Source organism: Leuciscus leuciscus, assembly GCF_965113295.1.
Source record: "Leuciscus leuciscus genome assembly, chromosome: 2".
In the NCBI taxonomy this organism is placed as follows: Eukaryota; Metazoa; Chordata; class Actinopteri; order Cypriniformes; family Leuciscidae; genus Leuciscus; species Leuciscus leuciscus.
Window position 1 is genome coordinate 32,353,541 of NC_138726.1, and position 20,494 is coordinate 32,374,034.

The 20,494-nt window shown below is 38.7% G+C and overlaps 1 protein-coding gene across 1 annotated transcript in view; it reads left to right on the plus strand.

Annotated features, from left to right (window-relative positions):
• The window catches only part of itfg1 (integrin alpha FG-GAP repeat containing 1), a 144,713-nt gene that overhangs the window by 114,473 nt on the left and 9,746 nt on the right, over nt 1-20,494 (plus strand). The window contains exons 14-17 of the mRNA XM_082162167.1: nt 444-522; nt 13,139-13,263; nt 17,047-17,129; nt 19,744-19,861. Of these exons, the coding sequence (XP_082018293.1) occupies nt 444-522; nt 13,139-13,263; nt 17,047-17,129; nt 19,744-19,861 (405 nt within the window). The remainder of the gene's footprint in view (nt 1-443; nt 523-13,138; nt 13,264-17,046; nt 17,130-19,743; nt 19,862-20,494) is intronic.

The following is a 20,494-nucleotide window of genomic DNA, read 5'->3' on the forward strand; positions in this document are numbered from 1 at the left end:
TATCAGAATAGCTCCAATGTGCAGGTTTTTAGTGTCCTGCATGGTCTCAACGTCTTGTGTGTGCATAGAGTTAAGATGCGGTCACATTTACCAATGTTCTACGAATTTTCATAAGCAAAACCCAGTAATTTCAATAGGAAACCATGCAATTGGGAATTTTGCGTGAGGGTGAACACTGAACGGGTTCAAGTTAGTCACATGGATCCACCACATTGAAAGCTGCTTGGTTTGAAAAGTGATACATGCTTCATATATCGCTAAACTATTGATAGCAGACAATGGACCGGTTTTGCTAATTTGCTAATTGCCGATTTTTCTAATGTTACGGCACCTTTAGAGATGGTTGTTATTTGCTTCTTATAAAGTAGTTTTCTGATTAAAATTCCTTTTGCAAATTGTTTGTGTTTTGTATTTATTGTTAATCACTTCTATCCATCCCACAGCCCTTCGGTGTGAACCAGCCTGGCCCGTATGTCATGTACACATCGGTGGACTCGAACGGTTATCTAAAGAACGCTTCTGGTGAGTACACGGCTCAGAAAAGATTAACACTTTTTTAACATCACACATATCTCTTTGCCCAGCATATCCTGCTTCAGTGAGGTAAGATAAGTCAACCTCAACACACTGCAGTCATCCATCTTGACTAGTTCCATATCTTTTGAAGGATCAGACTAAACCAGACAAGGATGATTTTGAATAAACCAATAAAAAGCTTTTTCTTGGCCACACTTAATTCTGGTGTTGATTTCGAAAATCCATTCTGGCATGGTATATTGTGTGAAGGACACTCATTTTTTGCTTTGGAGAACTGCCCTTTTTTCACTTTAAAAAAATATTATTCACGTCTGTTAGTAAAAAATCTTCATAAAAAAAAAAAAATACATACATTATATATATATATATAATTTGTTTGTTTATATGGAAATGAGGAATTACATAAATTTGTTTCTTGACTGAAAGCAACAATTTGAGATTGGATTGCACAAAGACTATGAATGCAGCCACTATGGAGAATATTGGAGTTATCATATATTATTTATGATTTTTATATTGTTTTGTATGATTCATTATTAAATAGCTACCTTTTAGTTTAAGTAAAACATTTATTTAAATATGTTTACATTAAATAAATTGTTATATTCAGAGCCAAGTTTCTCTCATGTAGTAGTTCAATTACAGCATTATGAATTATTACAAATGTCTTTGATTCATTTCTATCCATTGTCACACAATGTTCCATAGACGACATACCAATTTTTGTTGTTGTAGGTCCATTGTATACAAGAGAATTTTACCAAACATCAAAGTAAACTAGACTAGAGCAACCTAGAGATTCTGCCACAAAGCACACATCACGTTGGTGGTTGAGTTGTCTTGCTTCTTGATTTCTTAGTATTGTAAATATGAGCGTCTCTCGTATGTTGTTTTGGCCCTCAAGGATATCTGATTGACCAAGTTCAAGATCAGAGACGGGGCAACAAATGACCTCGTTCAACCTTTCTAAGAGCAGATAAGAATAAATTCCTTAGGGCACTGACAGAACTCACATCACTTTGGTGTCAATGACTGTTTTCCTCAAGTCTCTTTTGAAATACGTCACTGACCTTGAACTCTCAGTGGAGGTATTACATAAACAGAATGAATGTTTCTCTTATGTTGTGGTTCTGTGTGTTTGCTTCCACTGGGCCGTGTGTGTGTGTGTGTGTGTGTGTGTGTGTGTAGACTGTGCTGAAGATCCTCAGCAGAACAGAGAGCAGGATGTGACAGAGTTATTTCAAAGATAAATGGTTTAAAGGACAAAAATTATCCTCGGATAACTGGAAATAATGGATTTTGGGGAATTTTTGTGCTCTATGCTTGTAGAAGAAACTATATATTTTTCTTTCTTTTTTAAATGGAATTATGTTCTGCTTTTAAGGGCCGGACCAGAGTTTCTGACTTGCCTTTGAGTTCTAATCCTTCACTTGCCAGAAAACCACACGAACATCTTAAATATTTCAACTCTCTCTCATTGTCCTCTTTATCTTTGTTCTTTCCTCTCTACTGTGAAGAGATATTCATAACGGATAAAAGACGGGTCTATAAGCAGACAGAGCATTTATAATGTTTATTGTCATTGTTTTGTATTGAGAGAAAAAAACTGTCTCAGAGTTAAATTGTATATTCAGAAATACTAGTCTATAATGTAAATGTCACAGTAATAATGTTCTTGGTTTGTCTTTACACCTGCTGAAGCAGAATACAAATGAGCTGAGATGTTTGTTCGCTTTTGCTTCTTAATAGTCTGAGTATGAAATTCAATATTAATATCTTGCTTCACCTGCTGTGTGCCAGGCTTGTTTTGATATTAAGGTCAGGATCTAATGTGTTTCAGACTGTCTGTCTGTCCATCAGAAATTTGCCAGGATAGTTAATCATCTAATGAAGTCATATAGAGCAGGGGTTTTCAAACTTTTTTTGTGTGTGGACCACTATTTGTAATCAAGAATTTTTGCGGACCACCTCATAATACACATAATAAAATATGTCTACACAGAGTCCTACCTGAATTAATCTGCACCTCTAAATAGGCTTACTAGCTCTAAAACTATCATTGGTCATTACATCAGTACAACAGGCTTGTTAAAAGAAAGTTTAGGCCTACTGCACACAACGGCTGCCACATATTTAATTTATTTATTTACTCAAGCGCCCGAGGGCATAATCAGGTTCATTTGAACAACAGGCTTATTTCCATAGCAATGGAGTATGAAATATATACAGCAATAAGAACACTTGGATATAGTCAACATTTCAAAACCTTTGGCGATTTTAGGGGATTATTATCTTCAGAGTTTTACAAGTCCTCAAAAAGTACCTAGGCTTGAGTTTGTCCACTTAACAGCACATCCGCAAAACATTTCAGAAACGCGAGATCAAGAAACTAACTGGAAATTAAAATAATAACAGGCCTTATTCATTCCATTTATAAACATTTCGTTTCATATAAACTGCCTATGCCTAACTATAGGCAGTTTATATGAAACGAATTGCGCGTCAAATTCAAAAAGGGATCATTATGTCAAATTCGCGTCTGCCACGCTTGACCACTTTGTATCAATTCGCGCGTCAAGATGGTCAAGAGCGAAATTGACGCGCGTAAAAACAAAAGTTTGAAGCGAAATTTCGTCCGGTGTGAACGCACTATTAAAGGCTATGCGCGTGATGTGATAATGAGAACATATTTGCCTCTGCCCTTTTCTCTTCAGAGAACCTGTTGCTATCCACCGATCCAGTGTTGTGGTTCTAACGGCACTGAACTTGAATGTCAAGGCCAAACACCACTAGGCTATTTTAGTAGCCTAATCACACAATAACTTGACAATTTAATTTAAATGTTATATCAATATAGGCCTACATATTCTTTTTACTTTTTTATGGGAATTTCCTGGTAAAATGAAGGTAAAAAAAAAGATATACATATTTTATTTTGCCTTTCCACGGACCACCTGCAATACCCTCACGGACAGTTTGGGAATGGCTGATATAGAGAGTCTGTCTGTCTGTCTATATATCTAATCTGTCTGTCTGTCGTTCTGTTTGTCTGTGTTTGTCTATCGTTTTCTCATTTTTTCTGTCGTAATATCTATTTATTTATCTATCTATCGTCTGTCTGTCTGTCTGTCTGCTGTGTGTTCTGTCTGTTATTCTCTGTGCTGTATGTTTTGTCTGTCGTTCTGTCTATCTTTACGAATCATTCTATCTATCATTCTTTTGTTCTGACATTCTTTTTTTCTACTTATTGTTATATCACTCTGTATGTTTATCTGTCTGTCTAGCTGTCTATCTATATATCTATTTATGGCTCTATCTATTGTTGTGTCTATCATTCTATCTGTCTATCCTCCACACACAGTTTACTGTGTGAAGAGTTGAGGAGCGACAGGGAATTGATGGCACTCCCAAAGAAAACACAGAGGAACAGATAAATAAAAGCAATCACAGTTTCAGCACAGAAAGTGTAAGTAGAGCTTAGTGACACTGCGGCCCATCGTCCCTCCTTGCTCTGCTGCTGAACTTCTAACTACAGTTCTGTGATCAATGTCCTGCTCTAATTGGAGAGATTGTGGCAGGGTGTCTGGGGTCAGCTGAAGGACAGTCATGGGTTGTATGTCGTATGGGGAGTGGAGAACAGGCCGGGTTGTATTAGGGCCCTTATTCCCTCAGGCCCTCATTGGCCAGTAATGAAACACAGCTCAGCAAGACTTATTGCACATTTAGACTCGAGCCCAGGACATGGGGACGGCGGTATTTCTGCTGCTGTCTGCACTCGCTCTCTCTCTCGCTCTCTCTCTCTCTCTCTATTTGAGGACAAAGTAACTGAGGACAAAGTAAGTAACTGAAGTAACCACAGATGCCATGAAGGAAACACTGCTAATGCATTGTCCTGATAGAAAAAAAACATCCTCTGGAAGTTAGTTTAACTGGAACATTGAAAATAACTTTTAAATCAGCTTGATCTCCCAACGAGTTATCTTGCTATTAAATTATCTGAACAGAACCCAGTCGACTAAACCAAACAAATTACACTGTGTTTTCTCAATTGGCTTAATTTAGGAGTAACCTACAGCTTCTAAGCTGACTTCTCTTCCAGCAAGAAATATTCTTTAGACCAATTACGAGTTGATTAGAACTGTGACTCAAACCACCTATGAAGAATTCATGTAGGTAAATGTGCGTGTGTAGGGGGTGGGGTGGGGGACATCCTCTCAAGTCATGTCTGAGGATGATAAAGTACTTCAGAGGGTCGTGTTTTCATGCTTGTATAATTGCAGTACCAAGTTAATGAATGAGAGTAGTAAGTAAACAGAGAAAGGGTGAAGTACGGAGGCAGACACAAGAGGTGGGAGAGGCGAGACTGACGCAGGAGAAGTTGCAGATCAATATGGCGCTCGAGACTGTTCTCATTAATTAGCCAAATGAATGTGGTGTATAATGAACAGCCCCTCTGAATCCTCACAGTGAGGGACACATACAGACACACTCTTACATGCCCTACACACTCATATCCAGGCACAGATGGATTCTGCAGACTTTTGCATAAGAGTTCTGCAGAATGAATTTAAACTTGGTCAAATGTGTTAAACAGAGCTAAGATTTCTACTCTCTTATTGGGTAGCTAGCTGTAATTTTAGGCAATACGTTGGGCTCTAAAAGTTTGGTTTCTTCAAGCGTCTTGTTGCCACAGTGGATTTAGTCTATCTCAGTTTTTTTTCTGTTTCTTCTTGTAATCCCAGATGGACTTGAGATGGTGTGATCAGATCTCTGTGTAGATCATACCGGCTGTTGTCAGACTCCTTGTGCATACAAAAATCTCACTGGATTATTACAATTAATGGCAAAAGGAATGTTTGGAAATGTAAACTGATATTTCTTACTGACACACTACAGCAAAAGATATAATTACATTGCTTCAAACCATTTTTGTGTGAGAAAATACTAACGTGCCTAGGACTTTTGCACAGTAGGCTACTGTATGTTGTAAGTCTAATGTCTCTGGAGTCGATTGACCATCTTCCTCTCTCTATTCATCCTCATTCACACACTCTCACGTATGTGCCGTGAAGTGTAGTTTAGCCCGCAGCTGGAGTGAGAAGTACGATTAGTATTGATCACAGCTTTTGTCCCTCTCTGAATCTCCCAGAGCAAATATAGACCCCCACCCACTTACAAGCCAACAGGATTATCCCCTCTTTCCTGCGTCTTTTTCCAAAGGCTCCTGTGATCAGAAAACAATCACACAGCCTTAAAATATAAGTAGACACGCTTGTGCTGACCATGAGTATATAATTCTTTATGATCGTGATCTGGATTGTCATGTTGATGGAGCAAAAGAAGGGAGCTCTGCTGGTGCTACCTCGTCTCTGTCACTGCGTATCACTCCAATCCATCAAAATCACAAAGAGAGCACATTCACACTCATCACATATACCGTATCATCTGCTTCCTCCCCATGAAGAGCGATAGAATGACTGTGATAATGACCTTTGTTGGAGCCTTTTTTTCTCTGTAATTGATCTGAACGCCTTCTTTTTCCGTTAAGACAGCTTGAAGTCCTTTCATTATGTTCAGTGCACATGTAAAGAGAGAGACACATCTGACCTAATGCAGTTCTTTCTTCTATAATTACCACTCTTGCTGGCTCTCTTTCTGTCTTGCTCTTGCAAGATTCAAAGCAGCTCTATTGGTGCAATAAACACGGCTATTTGTTGGCGAAGCATTAGTAATCATTATGCATGTATTGGCTATTTTACAAATACTTAGAACATGGCATTTTTTTTAATTGCAAATATCGCACATCTTGCGACTACTGTACATTTGTACTTCATAAGGTTTCACACTACAAATATGATTCACTTGGAGCCTAGATTGTAAATTATTTGAGGTGATTTCCCATTTTCTCCCTGATCTCCTTTCTCCCTTCTACCTTTCTATATGTAGACAATGATTCCGCTCTGCAAAACATGTTTTGGATTGTAAGTGCTGCTTTCTAGGTCCATTTTCTTGGTAAGTTTTAGGACTTTCTGGTAAATTGTCTGTTTGTTGGTTTAGGTGGATTTGGGATTTAATTGCCTCTTCTGGAAATTTATTAAAAGACATATCTCATGTACATCTAAAGTTAATCTTTTAAAACTAATATTTTTCACATATTTAAAATGTATTAGTGATCTTTAGCAAGTCTCAAAATAAATATCCATTTGTCATACTCTGCATTATAATGTTGTGATGCCTAAATTCAAATTTGATCTTAAATTATTCATTTTAGTTTTTGTTTTGTTTTAATGTATTCAGATAATTCAGACATTGTAATATTTGATTTGGTCTTTTTGGAATATGATTGATTTGTGTCTCTTTGAGCTACTGTAAGGTCATTGTTGGGGAACAGTATTTACATATAATGTGCACAGTACATTTGACCTAGTCAGATTTTTTTCTCTCTCATGGAATCTTCATGACAGGCGTCTTTTTACATCTATTTGAAATCCTGCCTGCCAAGTCAATAATATTGTGCTGCAAAATGTCTGTTCTTTATTCATACTTTCTGGCAGGATTGACTAAATTTTGACTTTGGTCTCTGTGAGTTCTATTACTAGGCTGTTTATTAGTACTTATAAAGCACATATTAATGCTCTATTCTGCATTACCATATTCTACATCCCTTAATCCCACCCAATACCTAAACTTAACAACCACCTTACTAACTATTAATAAGCAGTAATTGGGAGTTTATTGAGGAAAAATTAATAGTTAATAGTTAGTTAATAGTGAGAATTGGACCCTAATCTAAAGTGTGAACAAAAATGTTTGTGAACATTTCGTCTTTTTGTGTCATTCAGTCGTTCCAGGTTATTTATCTTCCCAACTCTCTGCACTTGATGTCATTCTGGCTTTGAGTGGTCATATTTTGGCTCTGCTGTTTTCTGTGACAGTAGCGTGATAAGATGGGAAATGCTGCTGGGGGCCACTGGAAGACTCCACTTATCTCCCTCAGAGCAGACACGTGTCGCTACACACAAATCAGTGTCTGGATCAAGCCGCCATTTTGGCTCTGCAGCTCGGCGAGCGACTGTTCCTCTCTAACCTCTCTAATCCCTCAGGCCCAGGCAGCATCGCCACCATTTGTTCCTTTTATCGCTCCACAAGCGCCCAATCGACAGGGCAAAGAATGGTTTCTATAGCGACGCTAGACCTGAGATCATTTAACAAACAGGTTTGCTTGGGGAGATGATCTTAGCTGTTGGGTTTAGGGAGAGTGTTTTGTGTGGACACTTAAATCTGCTTTCAGTCTATGTTCGCTTCTGATATATACAGTGTTGTTTTCCTTCCGTCTGTTTATGAAGTATGTATTGTGGCTGGCAGATACATTTTTTAAAGTCAGAAACAGATACACTTGTTAACCATTTCTCCTTTTTCCCCTCTCGCTCTCCTGAGTGCTTTCCACATGCCTGTTGTTTGTCAGATTGATGCTATTTTCTCTCTCTCTCTCACTTTTTGCCTTGCATGCATTAGAGTACATATTTTACCACAATGGTCCTACAGCTGTAGTTAGAGAGAATATGTGCCCTGGCTCTTGTGCGGACTGTGGTTGAGTGAGCGTGTGAGTAGGTGTGTGCGTGTAGGAGGTGAGCTACAGCTCTATTAGCTTGTCTTGCACCTCGGCTTGTGTTTGGCTAGCTGAATCTCAATCCTCTTTGTTTTGTGGATGCTGTCGCTCATATGCGGGCTACAGATCACCCTGTATATGTGGTCTACACTACACTTCACCAAACCCTGAACTAAACCACATTAGGTCAAACTTTATATTAGGTGTCTTTTACTATGTACTTACATAAAATGTAAAAAAAAAATGTTAGGCAATTACATGAAGGGATTTTTTAAATGTAAGTACAATGCATGGGCGTAGATTACACGGGAGACGTGTCCCCCCCCCACCTTTTATCAAATATAAATTCGTCCCCCGCACTTTTTCATAGGGCAAGTGTGTCCACGACAAGCTGAGGTTTTCGCGGGTGTGTAATAGCCTACATCGAGATTTAAAATCCAAAGAGTCAAGTCTATCTACATACGTGACTTTCACGTTTCCATGGTAATCAGTCACTCGTGCATCACGACACGCCCATGCTCGCACCCGCGCCCAATCCATTTTTTTGTCATAGAGGTCGCAATGAGTTCAAAACGGCAAAAAACTCTTCAGTCTTCACTCGATCCTTTTTCACGAAAAAGTCAAGCGCTGTAAGTAAGTTGTCATGTGGTATCCGAATTGTGTTGCACAATGATGAATAACTCTGCCTATTTCTCTTGTTGAATAATTAACAAGTTTTGTTGTAAATTGAAAATATTCACTACCCGAACAAACGTGCGTTTATTTTCAATCTTTTTTTTATTCGGTCTTTTATTTTCACAGATGTTATCAAAGCCCTTCAAATTAGAATAAACATGGTGATTGTTAGCCTAATGCTGAATTTGTATTTCCATGCATTAAAGGGATAGTTCACTTTGAAATTAATTTTTGGTATGTTTTAGCTTACCTCAAGGGCATCCAAGATGTAGGTGTCTTTTTTTCCGCAGTAGTTTCAATTTTGATATTTTTAGGTCAAACCGTTCTTGTCTGTCAGTCATATAATGCAGGTCTATGGTCACAGTCTCAAAACACAAGCACAGAGTCCAAATTAAAACAATTCCCCGTCGTCCAAATTAAACAATTCCCCATCGTAAGTACACATTGATGGCCTAAGACACGAAACGAGCGGTTTGTGTGAGAAAACGAACAGTATTTATATCGTTTTTACCTCTTATACGCAGACATGTCCGAGTGATCTGATCTGACGTGTACGCAGACTGGTGCATAGATATATACACTAGATGTCGCCTTAAAGACATTCGTTCTAGTGTGTATATATCTATGCACCAGTCTGCGTACACGTCAGATCAGATCACTCGGACATGTCTGCGTATAAGAGGTAAAAACGATATAAATACTGTTCGTTTTCTCACACAAACCGCTCGTTTCGTGTCTCAGGCCATCAATGTGTACTTACGATGGGGAATTGTTTAATTTGGACGATGGGGAATTGTTTTAATTTGGACTCTGTGCTTGTGTTTTGAGGTGGTGACCATAGACCTGCATTATATGACTGACAGACAAGAACGGTTTGACCTAAAAATATCAAAATTGAAACTACTGCGGAAAAAAAGACACCTACATCTTGGATGCCCTTGAGGTAAGCTAAAACATACCAAAAATTAATTTCAAAGTGAACTATCCCTTTAACAGCCTGCTTGAATCAGGCAGCGTTGTAACATGTGTACATGATGACAAACCTTAAGTTCTCTTGAAAAAGCCTAAGCAGAAAATTTTAAGTAGTTTTAAAAGCTTGAAGTTTGAAGGTTTTCAATTGGAAAGTTTTAGTTTAGTAAGACAGACAGACAGACAGGCAGATAGATAGATAGATAGATAGATAGATAGATAGATAGATAGATAGATAGATAGATAGATAGATAGATAGATAGATAGATAGATAGATAGATAGATAGATAGATAGATAGATAGATAGATAGATAGATAGATAGATAGATAGATAGATAGATTCGGGTGACTCAAAGTGCACCAGATTAATGAATTTATCTTTAAAATGTAAAAATGTTCTTCCAGGGGGGCATGCCCCCGGACCCCCCTAGGGGTACCGAGCTCCACCCACAAACACAGTAGGCTATATGATGGTCTATGAAAAATACTAATTTAATTATCTTATTATTAAAATACATGATCAGGATTTTACCACTTCCGCCTAGTTTTGAGGCAGGAAAAACCCTGCATGTGCAATATAAAGTAATGAACATCTTTCTTTCTTTCTGTTTTATTGCTTTAAAAATAAATAGCATATTAAGCCAATTAAGCAAAAACCTGTCAACAAAAGTCTGAAAAAAACTGGTATTACACTTGACATTCTGTCCCCCTCACTTTTGAAATGATGGCTACGCCCCTGGTACAATGGGAAAATTTGTATGTACACAATAAGGACATTGTATCAAATGATTCATTTGAATGTTAGGACATAGTAGATAAAGACACTTTATATGAAGTGGGACCCAACATTACACACCAGGGTTTTTCAAACCAGGTGTTTGTAGAAGATTTGAAACAACAGAAAAATGTATTTCTACATTACATTTGTAACGCAAAAAAATGTACGCGCTGCTTTAAAATAATGTTTATTGTGAAATGTGCTGTTCAAAAAAAAAAATATTGAATTGAAAATGTTCAGATTTATAGTCATTCAAAAGGTTTGGGTCAGTAAAATATTTTTTTCTTTTTGAAACACTGTAAAAAGTGATAAGTTGACTTAAATTAAGCTTTAAAACCCCATTGCCTTAAAATTATTAAGTAAATAAACGTTGTGTAATTGAAAAAATGAAGTTATGTGAACTTGACAATTCCACAACTTAATTTTTTCAATTATGCATGAAGTCTACAAAAAGACTACACAAGACCATTCTTGTTTTGTTTTATTTGAGCTGAGGATCTTTTCCTGGTCAGTGAGACTTGCTCTACATTTTCCATCAGTCCATCTAATTGATCCTCAGAATGCATCCAGTATTCCATTAATGCTATTATGTGCCAAAGGGAAGTTATTAGGGACACCCTTGTTCTCTGTCTTTCTCTCTCTCCTCTCTGATGCATAATGGGAAATCAGCTTATACACATCTAATTGTTCTTCTCTTTAATGGCACCATTAAGCTGGACACATGACACATGAGCAATGGACTGACCTTTCCCCGGTTGGGGACTGTGTGTGTATTTGATTCAGCAGGACACACATAAAGTGCTCCATCAGTTAGTTTATATTTAGTTCAAGCATCCTTCTGGTCCAGATTCATAAAAAAAATAATTATATTTTAGAAACTGATTTGCTGATTATACTGTAGTTGTTTGCTTTTCACAGTTTGGGCTATTAAAGGCTCATGAAGAAAGCACATGGAGAGGTGCGTGTTAAAGGGCTGCATTGGGATTGAGATCCCTCATTATTTAATTCATTCCTTAAGTACGCTTAATGTTTTTTAGTATATATATTTTTTGCTATATGTTAATTAGCATAAACACCTAATTTTTTCACAATTTCTACAAGCTGTAACAGAATGTTTGTGTGTGCGGGCGGGAGTGGAACACACGTTGTGGGAGCGGGCGGTAATGGTCAGACATTCAGCGGGAGCGGGATTAAGAAAACAGACCCACGCAGGGTTCTAATGTGTGTGCTTTAAAAGGGACATTTAGTAAGGTTCAGGACCGGTCTGTGTTAAGATCTGCACTCATGTTATTATGTATCAGATTCACTCAATGCTTTCACAGTCCTATTCTTGTTCTTGTTTTTTAAATGCTCTCTTCAGAGAAAACCCAGGGACACTATATAGGCAGTGTTAATATTCATATTCATTTAGGGTTTATATTCAATATTTATTTTACTTAATGGTAAAGTTTATTTATAAATGAAGGTTATTTCATTATTTACTCACTCTCATGTCATTTCAAACCTGTATGATGTTATTTTCACAAAAGATGATATCTTAAGATCTTCTTTTCTGTATAACAGCAGTAGTGAAAACATCAGTCAGACTCATTAGTCAAAATAGTCCATGAGATTTGTGTGCTATAGTCCAAGTAGTCTTAAACTTGAGAGCCAGATCAGACTGAATCCTAAAAGTGTGATTTATTCCTGTGATGCAAAGATGAATTTTCAGCAATTCTCCAGTCTTCAGTGTCGCATGATCCTTTAGAAATCATTCTAATATGCTGATTTGCTGCTCAAGAAACATTTCCTATTATTATTTTTTACAGATATAAATATTATATATTGTAAACTTAAGTATGAGATGAAGTCTGACTTGAGATGTGGTTTTATTCTACATAGTGATGTCATTGCCTCATGAGAGCTGCCATATTAGTTGGATAGATCACCAAAAAAAATTCTTATATTGTCATTTACTCACCCTAATGTTGTTTCAAACCTTTACGACATCATCTGTGGAACATAAAAGAAGATATTCTGAAGAATGTTTTGGAAACAGTTTTGGTGACCATTGACTTGGACCATTTGGTGACCACTGTATGGACCAAAAAAAAAAACACTGAGACATTTCGCAAAATATCCTCTGTTTAACAGAAAAAAAGAAATTCATAAAGGTTTGGAATGACATGAAGACCAGTAAATGATGATTTTTAGGGTGAATTGTCCATTTAAAGGATGAGTAGCCTGTAAAATATTATGTTAGTATGCAGATTCTGCAGTAGTTTGTTGAGGTTGATTTAAAGCTCATGAGGATCTGAGCAAGAGCCCTTCATTTACTGAGTTCTCTTATTAAAACAAGCCTTATTTGTGGATGACACTAATGGCAGCTATTTCTTCTGTTTTCTCCTCTTTCATCTTCTCCTTCCCCTCCCTCACCTGTTCATGTCCTGTTTCTGACACATCCCTCCTCCTCGCACTCGGCTATTTTCTCTTTTACCTTTCACTCCTCCACCCTCAATCCCACTCTCTCCCTCCTACCATCCCCCCCCCCCTCTCTCTCCCTCTCTCTCTCTCTCTCTCTCCCCCTGCAGCGGGGCAGCTCAGCCAGTCAGCTCATCTCGCACTCCAGCTGCCCTACACCGTGCTCGGTCTGGGGCGCAGCGCCAACTTCCTGGATCACCTGTTTGTGGGCATCCCCCGGCCCCCTGGAGGGAAGGTACAGACATACTTTCTCACACACGCTCACAGACACTCTCCATATGGAGGGAGGAGGGAGGAATCATGGGTAGAAAGGCCCCGTGAGAGGAAGAGCATGCAGATGGCCTGGTTTACTTCTACCTGCTTCTGTCCTGTATCCGAGAAGCAAAACATTGTGTCTGACACACACATATGTGTGTGTATGTGTGTATATATATACATGTATATGTATGTGTATATATGAAGTGTTCAGATGTAAAAGCCTCTAAGTGCAATCTGAAATTTTCTTCTAGAATCATAATTTTTATCAAGCTCGTATATTTAAGGTCAGGAATTTCACTTAAATGGATATAACATGCCTAAGACTTTTGCACAGTACTATATATATATATATATATATATATATATATATTCCTTATTTAGAGCTGCAAGACAGCACTTGCATCTTTCCATGCTTTCCAGGTTTTCAAATTATTGGGGTGTTTTCTTCCCTTTCGTCTTGTCTCTGTCTGGTTTTAGCTGAAAAAGTGCAATTTAAAATCTCTCCCTTCCTCCACTTCCCCAGTGCTACTCATTTAAATTTAAGACGTCAGCTTCCTCTGCTGTCACTGAGCTAAACAGAGGTCTTTATCAAACAGTGATTAGAATTGCAGATTTGATTTACCAACACACACTCACACATGAATACATGCACATTGATACACACATTCACAGTAACACAAAGCTTGCGCTTAAGCAATTCTCACGTACAGCAATTTGCCGTTTTGTGTTTTTAATAGGGCTGTCGATTTAACACTTTCATTTAGTACAATTAATTACTTATAAAAATAACACACACAAAAATGGCACATTTAATCATGCCTTCTGACCCGATTCGAACACAGGGGGCTCGGGGCATGCTTTTTAAAAGTTGAAATGTTTTTAACCTGACAAGGTGTCTTTAAAATGCAGCGCTCATGATGCAAGACACTGTAAAAACAAGAAACAACACCCTGAAACCTCTGAAAGATGTCCATCTTGCATGTTTGGAAAGAGTGCAATATATTCACTTCTTAAGATACTTTTTGATTGATATACTCATCTGCCACACTAATGTCTTTGAATTTTCTTCATATGAGGGTATTTCTCAGCAAATATTGATTTATATGAATAAGTGCATATTCATTAGCCTAGAAATCTAGACGCACCCTAGCGGCAGCAAAATTATTTTGCAGCCAGGGTCAGTCTAGCAACTCTCAATAGACCTTTTTGCTGCAAAAACCTAAATTGGGTCAGGCCAATCACGTCGTGTATAGAGTAGGCGGGGGCGGGCTTAACATATGACGACAGAGTTGCGACGGTTCCTGCCACTTGAAAACAAAGAATGACGGCTGCTGCAGATGGAGAACAGCGGTCTTTCGAAACGGCTTTGGCCGCAACTCTGGAGGACTTGGAGTTAAGTTTTTCTTTGAGAAAAGAACAAAGAACGGCACTTAAGTAATTCTTAAAAAAAGGAAGATGTGTTCGTAGTTTTGTCGGCCAGATTTAAAAGTTGAATCTATCAACTAACGTTAGCTCCGCTGTTGGGAAAACGCTCTGGTTGGTTGAAGCGCTGTCCTATTGTGTGCTGAGGGAATTTGAAAGACAGCCGTTTATCCCGCCCATCAGATTGACCGTGTCTATGGTGAGTTGCCAGACTAAACATCTTGATGTACGTCTGGCTTGCCAGGCTACATATTCATTTCAATAAGTTATTTTTTTAAACTGACCTATAGAATGTTTTTTGGGATCCTACAAAAGCTGAAGGGAATGAGAGAGGAAGACTTTGCTTTGTGAGTTTCCTCACAAAGGCTCTGCATATGTGGTTATTTTTCTGACACAGATGAATGTTTCTATACGGCATACTTACAGTTCCTGCTGACAGCTCCGGTTTGGGCTCTGAACTCTCAGAGCTCGTGTGGAGAAGGGAAAGAGGCTCAGTTTTCTCTATCGTTTTCACTTCTCTAATCTCTCAACAACCCAAGTTATCACGTCAGAAGTACATCCTGGAAAAACACGTTGCACAATGCTGCACAATGCAGAATCGGAGCTTCATTTGTTGAGCATGAAATAAAAAGTGTCCTTGTTACACGTTACATGTACTAACCCTAAATCAAACCCTAATCCTATAGAAAGTAAACGCAGTTAATTAATATTACTCTGTACTTATTTGTGTAATTACACTTTAACACGGACTCCCTGAAATAGTGCAACCAAAATTAGCTTGAAGTGATTAGTTGTTGTTTTTTGTCAGCACAAGCAATCAAATGTTTGTTTTTCTAACAGATTAGAAGGTTGCACTCTTAAATTGTTAAATCATCTAATATCTTTAAATTTGCAGTATCTTCGTTCTATAAAAAAAAAGCCCCATGGAGGTCTCTCTGTTGCATAATCGTAAGGCCCGGGCCTGTCGGTTAGCGCAACCTTAAAAACGTGTGGGCTTCAGCCGCTCTCCCTCTCTAATGCTCAGAGCAGCAGTAGAGGGTCTTTGACTGTAACAAATCTGTCTTTCTGCCGGTTGACCTCCACAGCAGGCAGAGGCTTGACTCCCCACAGCGAGACCGAATACCACCCCATCCCTTTCATTTGCAAGCCTCATCCATACTGACTAAAGACACATACTAAAAATAGCTCGTTCAGACCACACACTCTTCCTCAGCTGCACACATGTACGCACATACCGTAATGTAGAGTTATGATAAATGTGTTGTCGGAAATTAAAATCTGTACCCCTGGAGGATTCCCTCAAAAAGACGGATTTAACGTTTGCTACTAATTGCTGTCGAGAAAGAAGTTGAAGAGGGAAAATTACCTTTGTAATTGATAGAGGTACTGTCTTCATAATACATTACAGCTTCCAGAGACTTCCCTTCCTCTAATGAACTTTTTTTGCAAATAGCTAGGGGAATAGATGACTATATCTATGCTGCTTCATGTTTGGAGGCTTATTAACTGCATTTTGCACTAAAAATGATGGCATTTTCTCCTACTGAAAGACTCGCAACTTCAACATGAATGGAAAAGGCTGTTTTTGTTGGCTCTCTCATTGCTGCCATGTCGGATTTCTAGTTCTGTCGATGCAAAATCATTTTATATTAGTTATTAGTTTTATATCTCTCTGAGAGCGGAGTAAATATTGAACAAATTGACAGTGCGACTGGCCTGCGTAGAGCATTTGAAGTGAACATCATACATGGAATCACACGGGTTTACGGCGGAAGGATTTGATTGGGTTGTAGCCAGTTGAGGTTTACAGATATTTTAAAACTTGTTTTGTGTAGCTTTGATCACCTGCCTGCAAATGGCTCCTCCACCTACTCATCTGCACTTTAAAGTAATGCTGAAATCTCTGATTGAACTCATTGCTTCTGCTCACTTCAGTAATGGCACTGAAGCTTCACTTCACACTGAGTATATCAGCATCTGAAGCGCGGCTCTTTCTCTAGTTAGCAAAAGTTTAGTTAAACAGTCTAAATGTAGGCCAAATTTGGTGATAAGAGATGTTGGAATAGTGTATTAGCCATTATGTATTTAATGATGGTAAAAAGATAGATGTGTTAAACATGCCCTGTCCTCCTTTAAGATCCCCCACTTCAATAATGTCCAATTATACAATAATACAATCTCCTGCAAATCCCCTCTGTCTTCCGCAGAGGCTCTAGTTCATGTTTGCCAAAAGACAACTGCAGAAATTGAATGTGCTGGGATTTCCATAATGGTAATGGTACTAATATTCTTTGCGCTTATTCTCTCTCTTCCATCTATCACTCTCTTTCTTTTACAGGACGTGAGGAAACAGGAGTGGACCGCGATCATTCCTAACTCCCAGCTCATCGTTATACCATACCCACAGAGTGACCCTCGCAGGTACACACACATATACTCAAGTAGCAGATTAACATTTTATTTATGGAAAAATTTACTCAGCATTGAGATAAATAATACTATAAGCAAGTTTAAAAGTAAATAATCTGTTTTAATTTTTTATTATTGATGACATTTTAAGTTAAATGTACTGTATATGTACAGTGGGGAGAACAAGTATTTGATTCACTGCTGATTTTGCAGGTTTTCCCACTTACAAAGCATGTAGAAGTCTGTAATTTTTATCATAGGTACTATTCAACTGTGAGTGACAGAATCTAAAACAAAAATCCAGAAAATCACATTGTATGATTTTTAAGTAATTAATTTGCATATTTAATTATATTTAAATAATACGTAATTGTATTTGGTAAAGAAACCTTTGTTTGCAATTACAGAGATCATACTTTCCTGTAGTTCTTGACCAGGTTTGCACACACTGCAGCAGGGATTTTGGCCCACTCTTCCATACAGACCTTCTCCAGATCCTTCAGGTTTCGGGGCTGTCGCTGGGCAATACGGACTTTCAGCTCCCTCCAAAGATTCTCTATTGGGTTCAGGTCTGGAGACTGGCTAGGCCACTCCAGGACCTTGAGATGCTTCTTACACTCCTTAGTTGCCCTGGCTGTGTGTTTCGGTCGTTGTCATGCTGGAAGACTCAGCCACGACCCATCTTCAATGCTCTTACTGAGGGAAGGAGGTTGTTGGCTAAGATCTCGCGATACATGGCCCCATCCATCCTCCCCTCAATACGGTGCAGTCGTCCTGTCCCCTTTGCAGAAAAGCATCCCCAAAGAATGATGTTTCCACCTCCATGCTTCACGGTTGGGATGGTGTTCTTGGGGTTGTACTCATCCTTCTTCTTCCTCCAAACACGGCGAGTGGAGTTTAGACCAAAAAGCTCTATTTTTGTCTCATCAGACCACATGACCTTCTCCCATTCCTCCTCTGGATCATCCAGATGGTCATTGGCAAACTTCATACGGGCCTGGACATGCGCTGGCTTGAGCAGGGGGACCTTGCGTGCGCTGCAGGATTTTAATCCATGACTGCGTAGTGTTACTAATGGTTTTCTTTGAGACTGTGGTCCCAGCTCTCTTCAGGTCATTGACCAGGTCCTGCCGTGTAGTTCTGGGCTGATCCCTCACCTTCCTCATGATCATTGATGCCCCATGAGGTGAGATCTTGCATGGTGCCCCAGACCGAGGGAGATTGACCGTCATCTTGAACTTCTTCCATTTTCTAATAATTACGCCAACAGTTGTTGCCTTCTCACCAAGCTGCTTGCCTATTGTCCTGTAGCTCATCCCAGCCTTGTGCAGGTCTACAATTTTTATCCCTGATGTCCTTACACAGCTCTCTGGTCTTGGCCATTGTGGAGAGGTTGGAGTCTGTTTGATTGAGTGTGTGGACAGGTGTCTTTTATACAGGTAACGGGTTCAAACAGGTGCAGTTAATACAGGTAATGAGTGGAGAACAGGAGAGCTTCTTAAAGAAAAACGAACAAGTCTGTGAGAGACGGAATTCTTACTGGTTGGTAGGTGATAAAATACTTATGTCATGCAATAAAATGCAAATTAATTATTTAAAAATCATACAATGTGATTTTCTGGATTTTGTCTCTCACAGTTGAAGTGTACCTATGATAAAAATTACAGACCTCTACATGCTTTGTAAGTGGGAAAACCTGTGAAATCGGCAGTGTATCAAATACTTGTTCTCCCCACTGTATAAATTGTTAAATAATTATATTTTTTATATGCCTGTCAATAGATATAAAAAAAAATATTGCGATTAATCGCACCCTTATCATGAAATTAGGCATACACCATTTATCTTGTTTACAAATAGTTCACAAATAGTTCCTTCATTTAATATGATCAGCAGCCTCTACTAAGATCCAAACCCACAGCCAACAAGCAAATAGTAATAAACAACTTGTTAATGTAATTTAAAGCAATATTATAGCATCACAACATCTGTCACTAGTCTTAATCAGGACTGCGAGAAGGTGTTTCCTTGGGCATTAATATTTAATGTGTTTACCACCAGCACAGCCGAAATGTATCTTAATGAAGCTGTCCGCCAATCTTTATCATAAATATTTGAGCAGATCACTTGATTTCCCATTATTCCCCACAGACCCAGCTCGGGCTCTTTCAGCTGCCGTTTTACTTTCAAACAATTCGTAAAGATAAACAGAGTATCTCTCGTTCTATTCTCTCCAGTAAATGGAGAGCGTTCCGACTCTCTCGCTCATTCGCTTTTGGTCTGTTATTTAAAGCGGCTCATCTTGATGTCCTGATGTTTCAGCTTGTCAGGGTGCGTCAGGACTGATTATATTTAGCTTTCTCAGGTTCCTTGAATCATCATATTAAAGCTCGCGAATGAAGGTACACAGTGCTAATAAGACAACACATTTCTTCAGTGCTGTAAACTCCTCGTCACTGTTTTGATGATCTACACAGGTTTCGCTTTGTATAATGACTTCATGTGCGTTCTCACATTTTGTTTCAGAGTTTTTTGAATGATGTTTAAAGTTTTCACTGAGTCTAAAGATGTTGCTCTGAAAAGTTTTCAGTTGTCTCTCTTTCTCTTTCTGTCTGTATCTTTGCAGCTGGAGTGCAAAGCTCTACCTTACCCCGAGTAATATAGTCTTATTGACAGCGATAGCACTGATTGGCGTCTGTGTCTTTATTCTCGTCATCATCGGGATACTGCACTGGCAGGAAAAGGTGAGAGCCTTTTATTTTCAGCCTTTCACTCATCTGATCTAAGCCCAATTGTCACTGAAATCCTCTTGCTCCTGTGTTCCCTGTTTCTTCTATGGATCTGTTTGAAACACTCCAGCATCTGTGTTTTCTTCTGCACAGAATGATTGTGACCTCACACAGGCTCATCCTTTAGTCTTTGGTCTGCACATGTGTGTGAAGATCTGAGCAGATGGGTGTGTCTGTGTGTGGCCCTGCCCTCAGGCTCTCTGCGAGGGTGCTCCAATGCTGCTAATTGCTTTGTTCTGTCCTTTCAGCATATCAAATCTGTTCCTCATTATCCCACACAACATGTCCTCCAGGGTGTTGTGTGTGAGTTTGTGCACGTGAAAGCCTGAGTTTTTGTCTTTGTGTGTGGGAAGGTGATAGTTTGCCTTCTTGTATGCTATTTGTACCTCTGAATGTGTGAATGAATTACTTTTAAACACTCATGATGGGTCACAACAGTTGGCGAACTAGTTTTTTAACAACTGATTCGTGAAGTTGACAAGCTTATCTAAAATGTAATTTGCAGGCTGCACTGTGCTTTAGCTGTTAGACAGTTTTTATTGTGTAAACCCCTCAAACCCCCTCAATCAGTTTTTTTAGACAGCATGT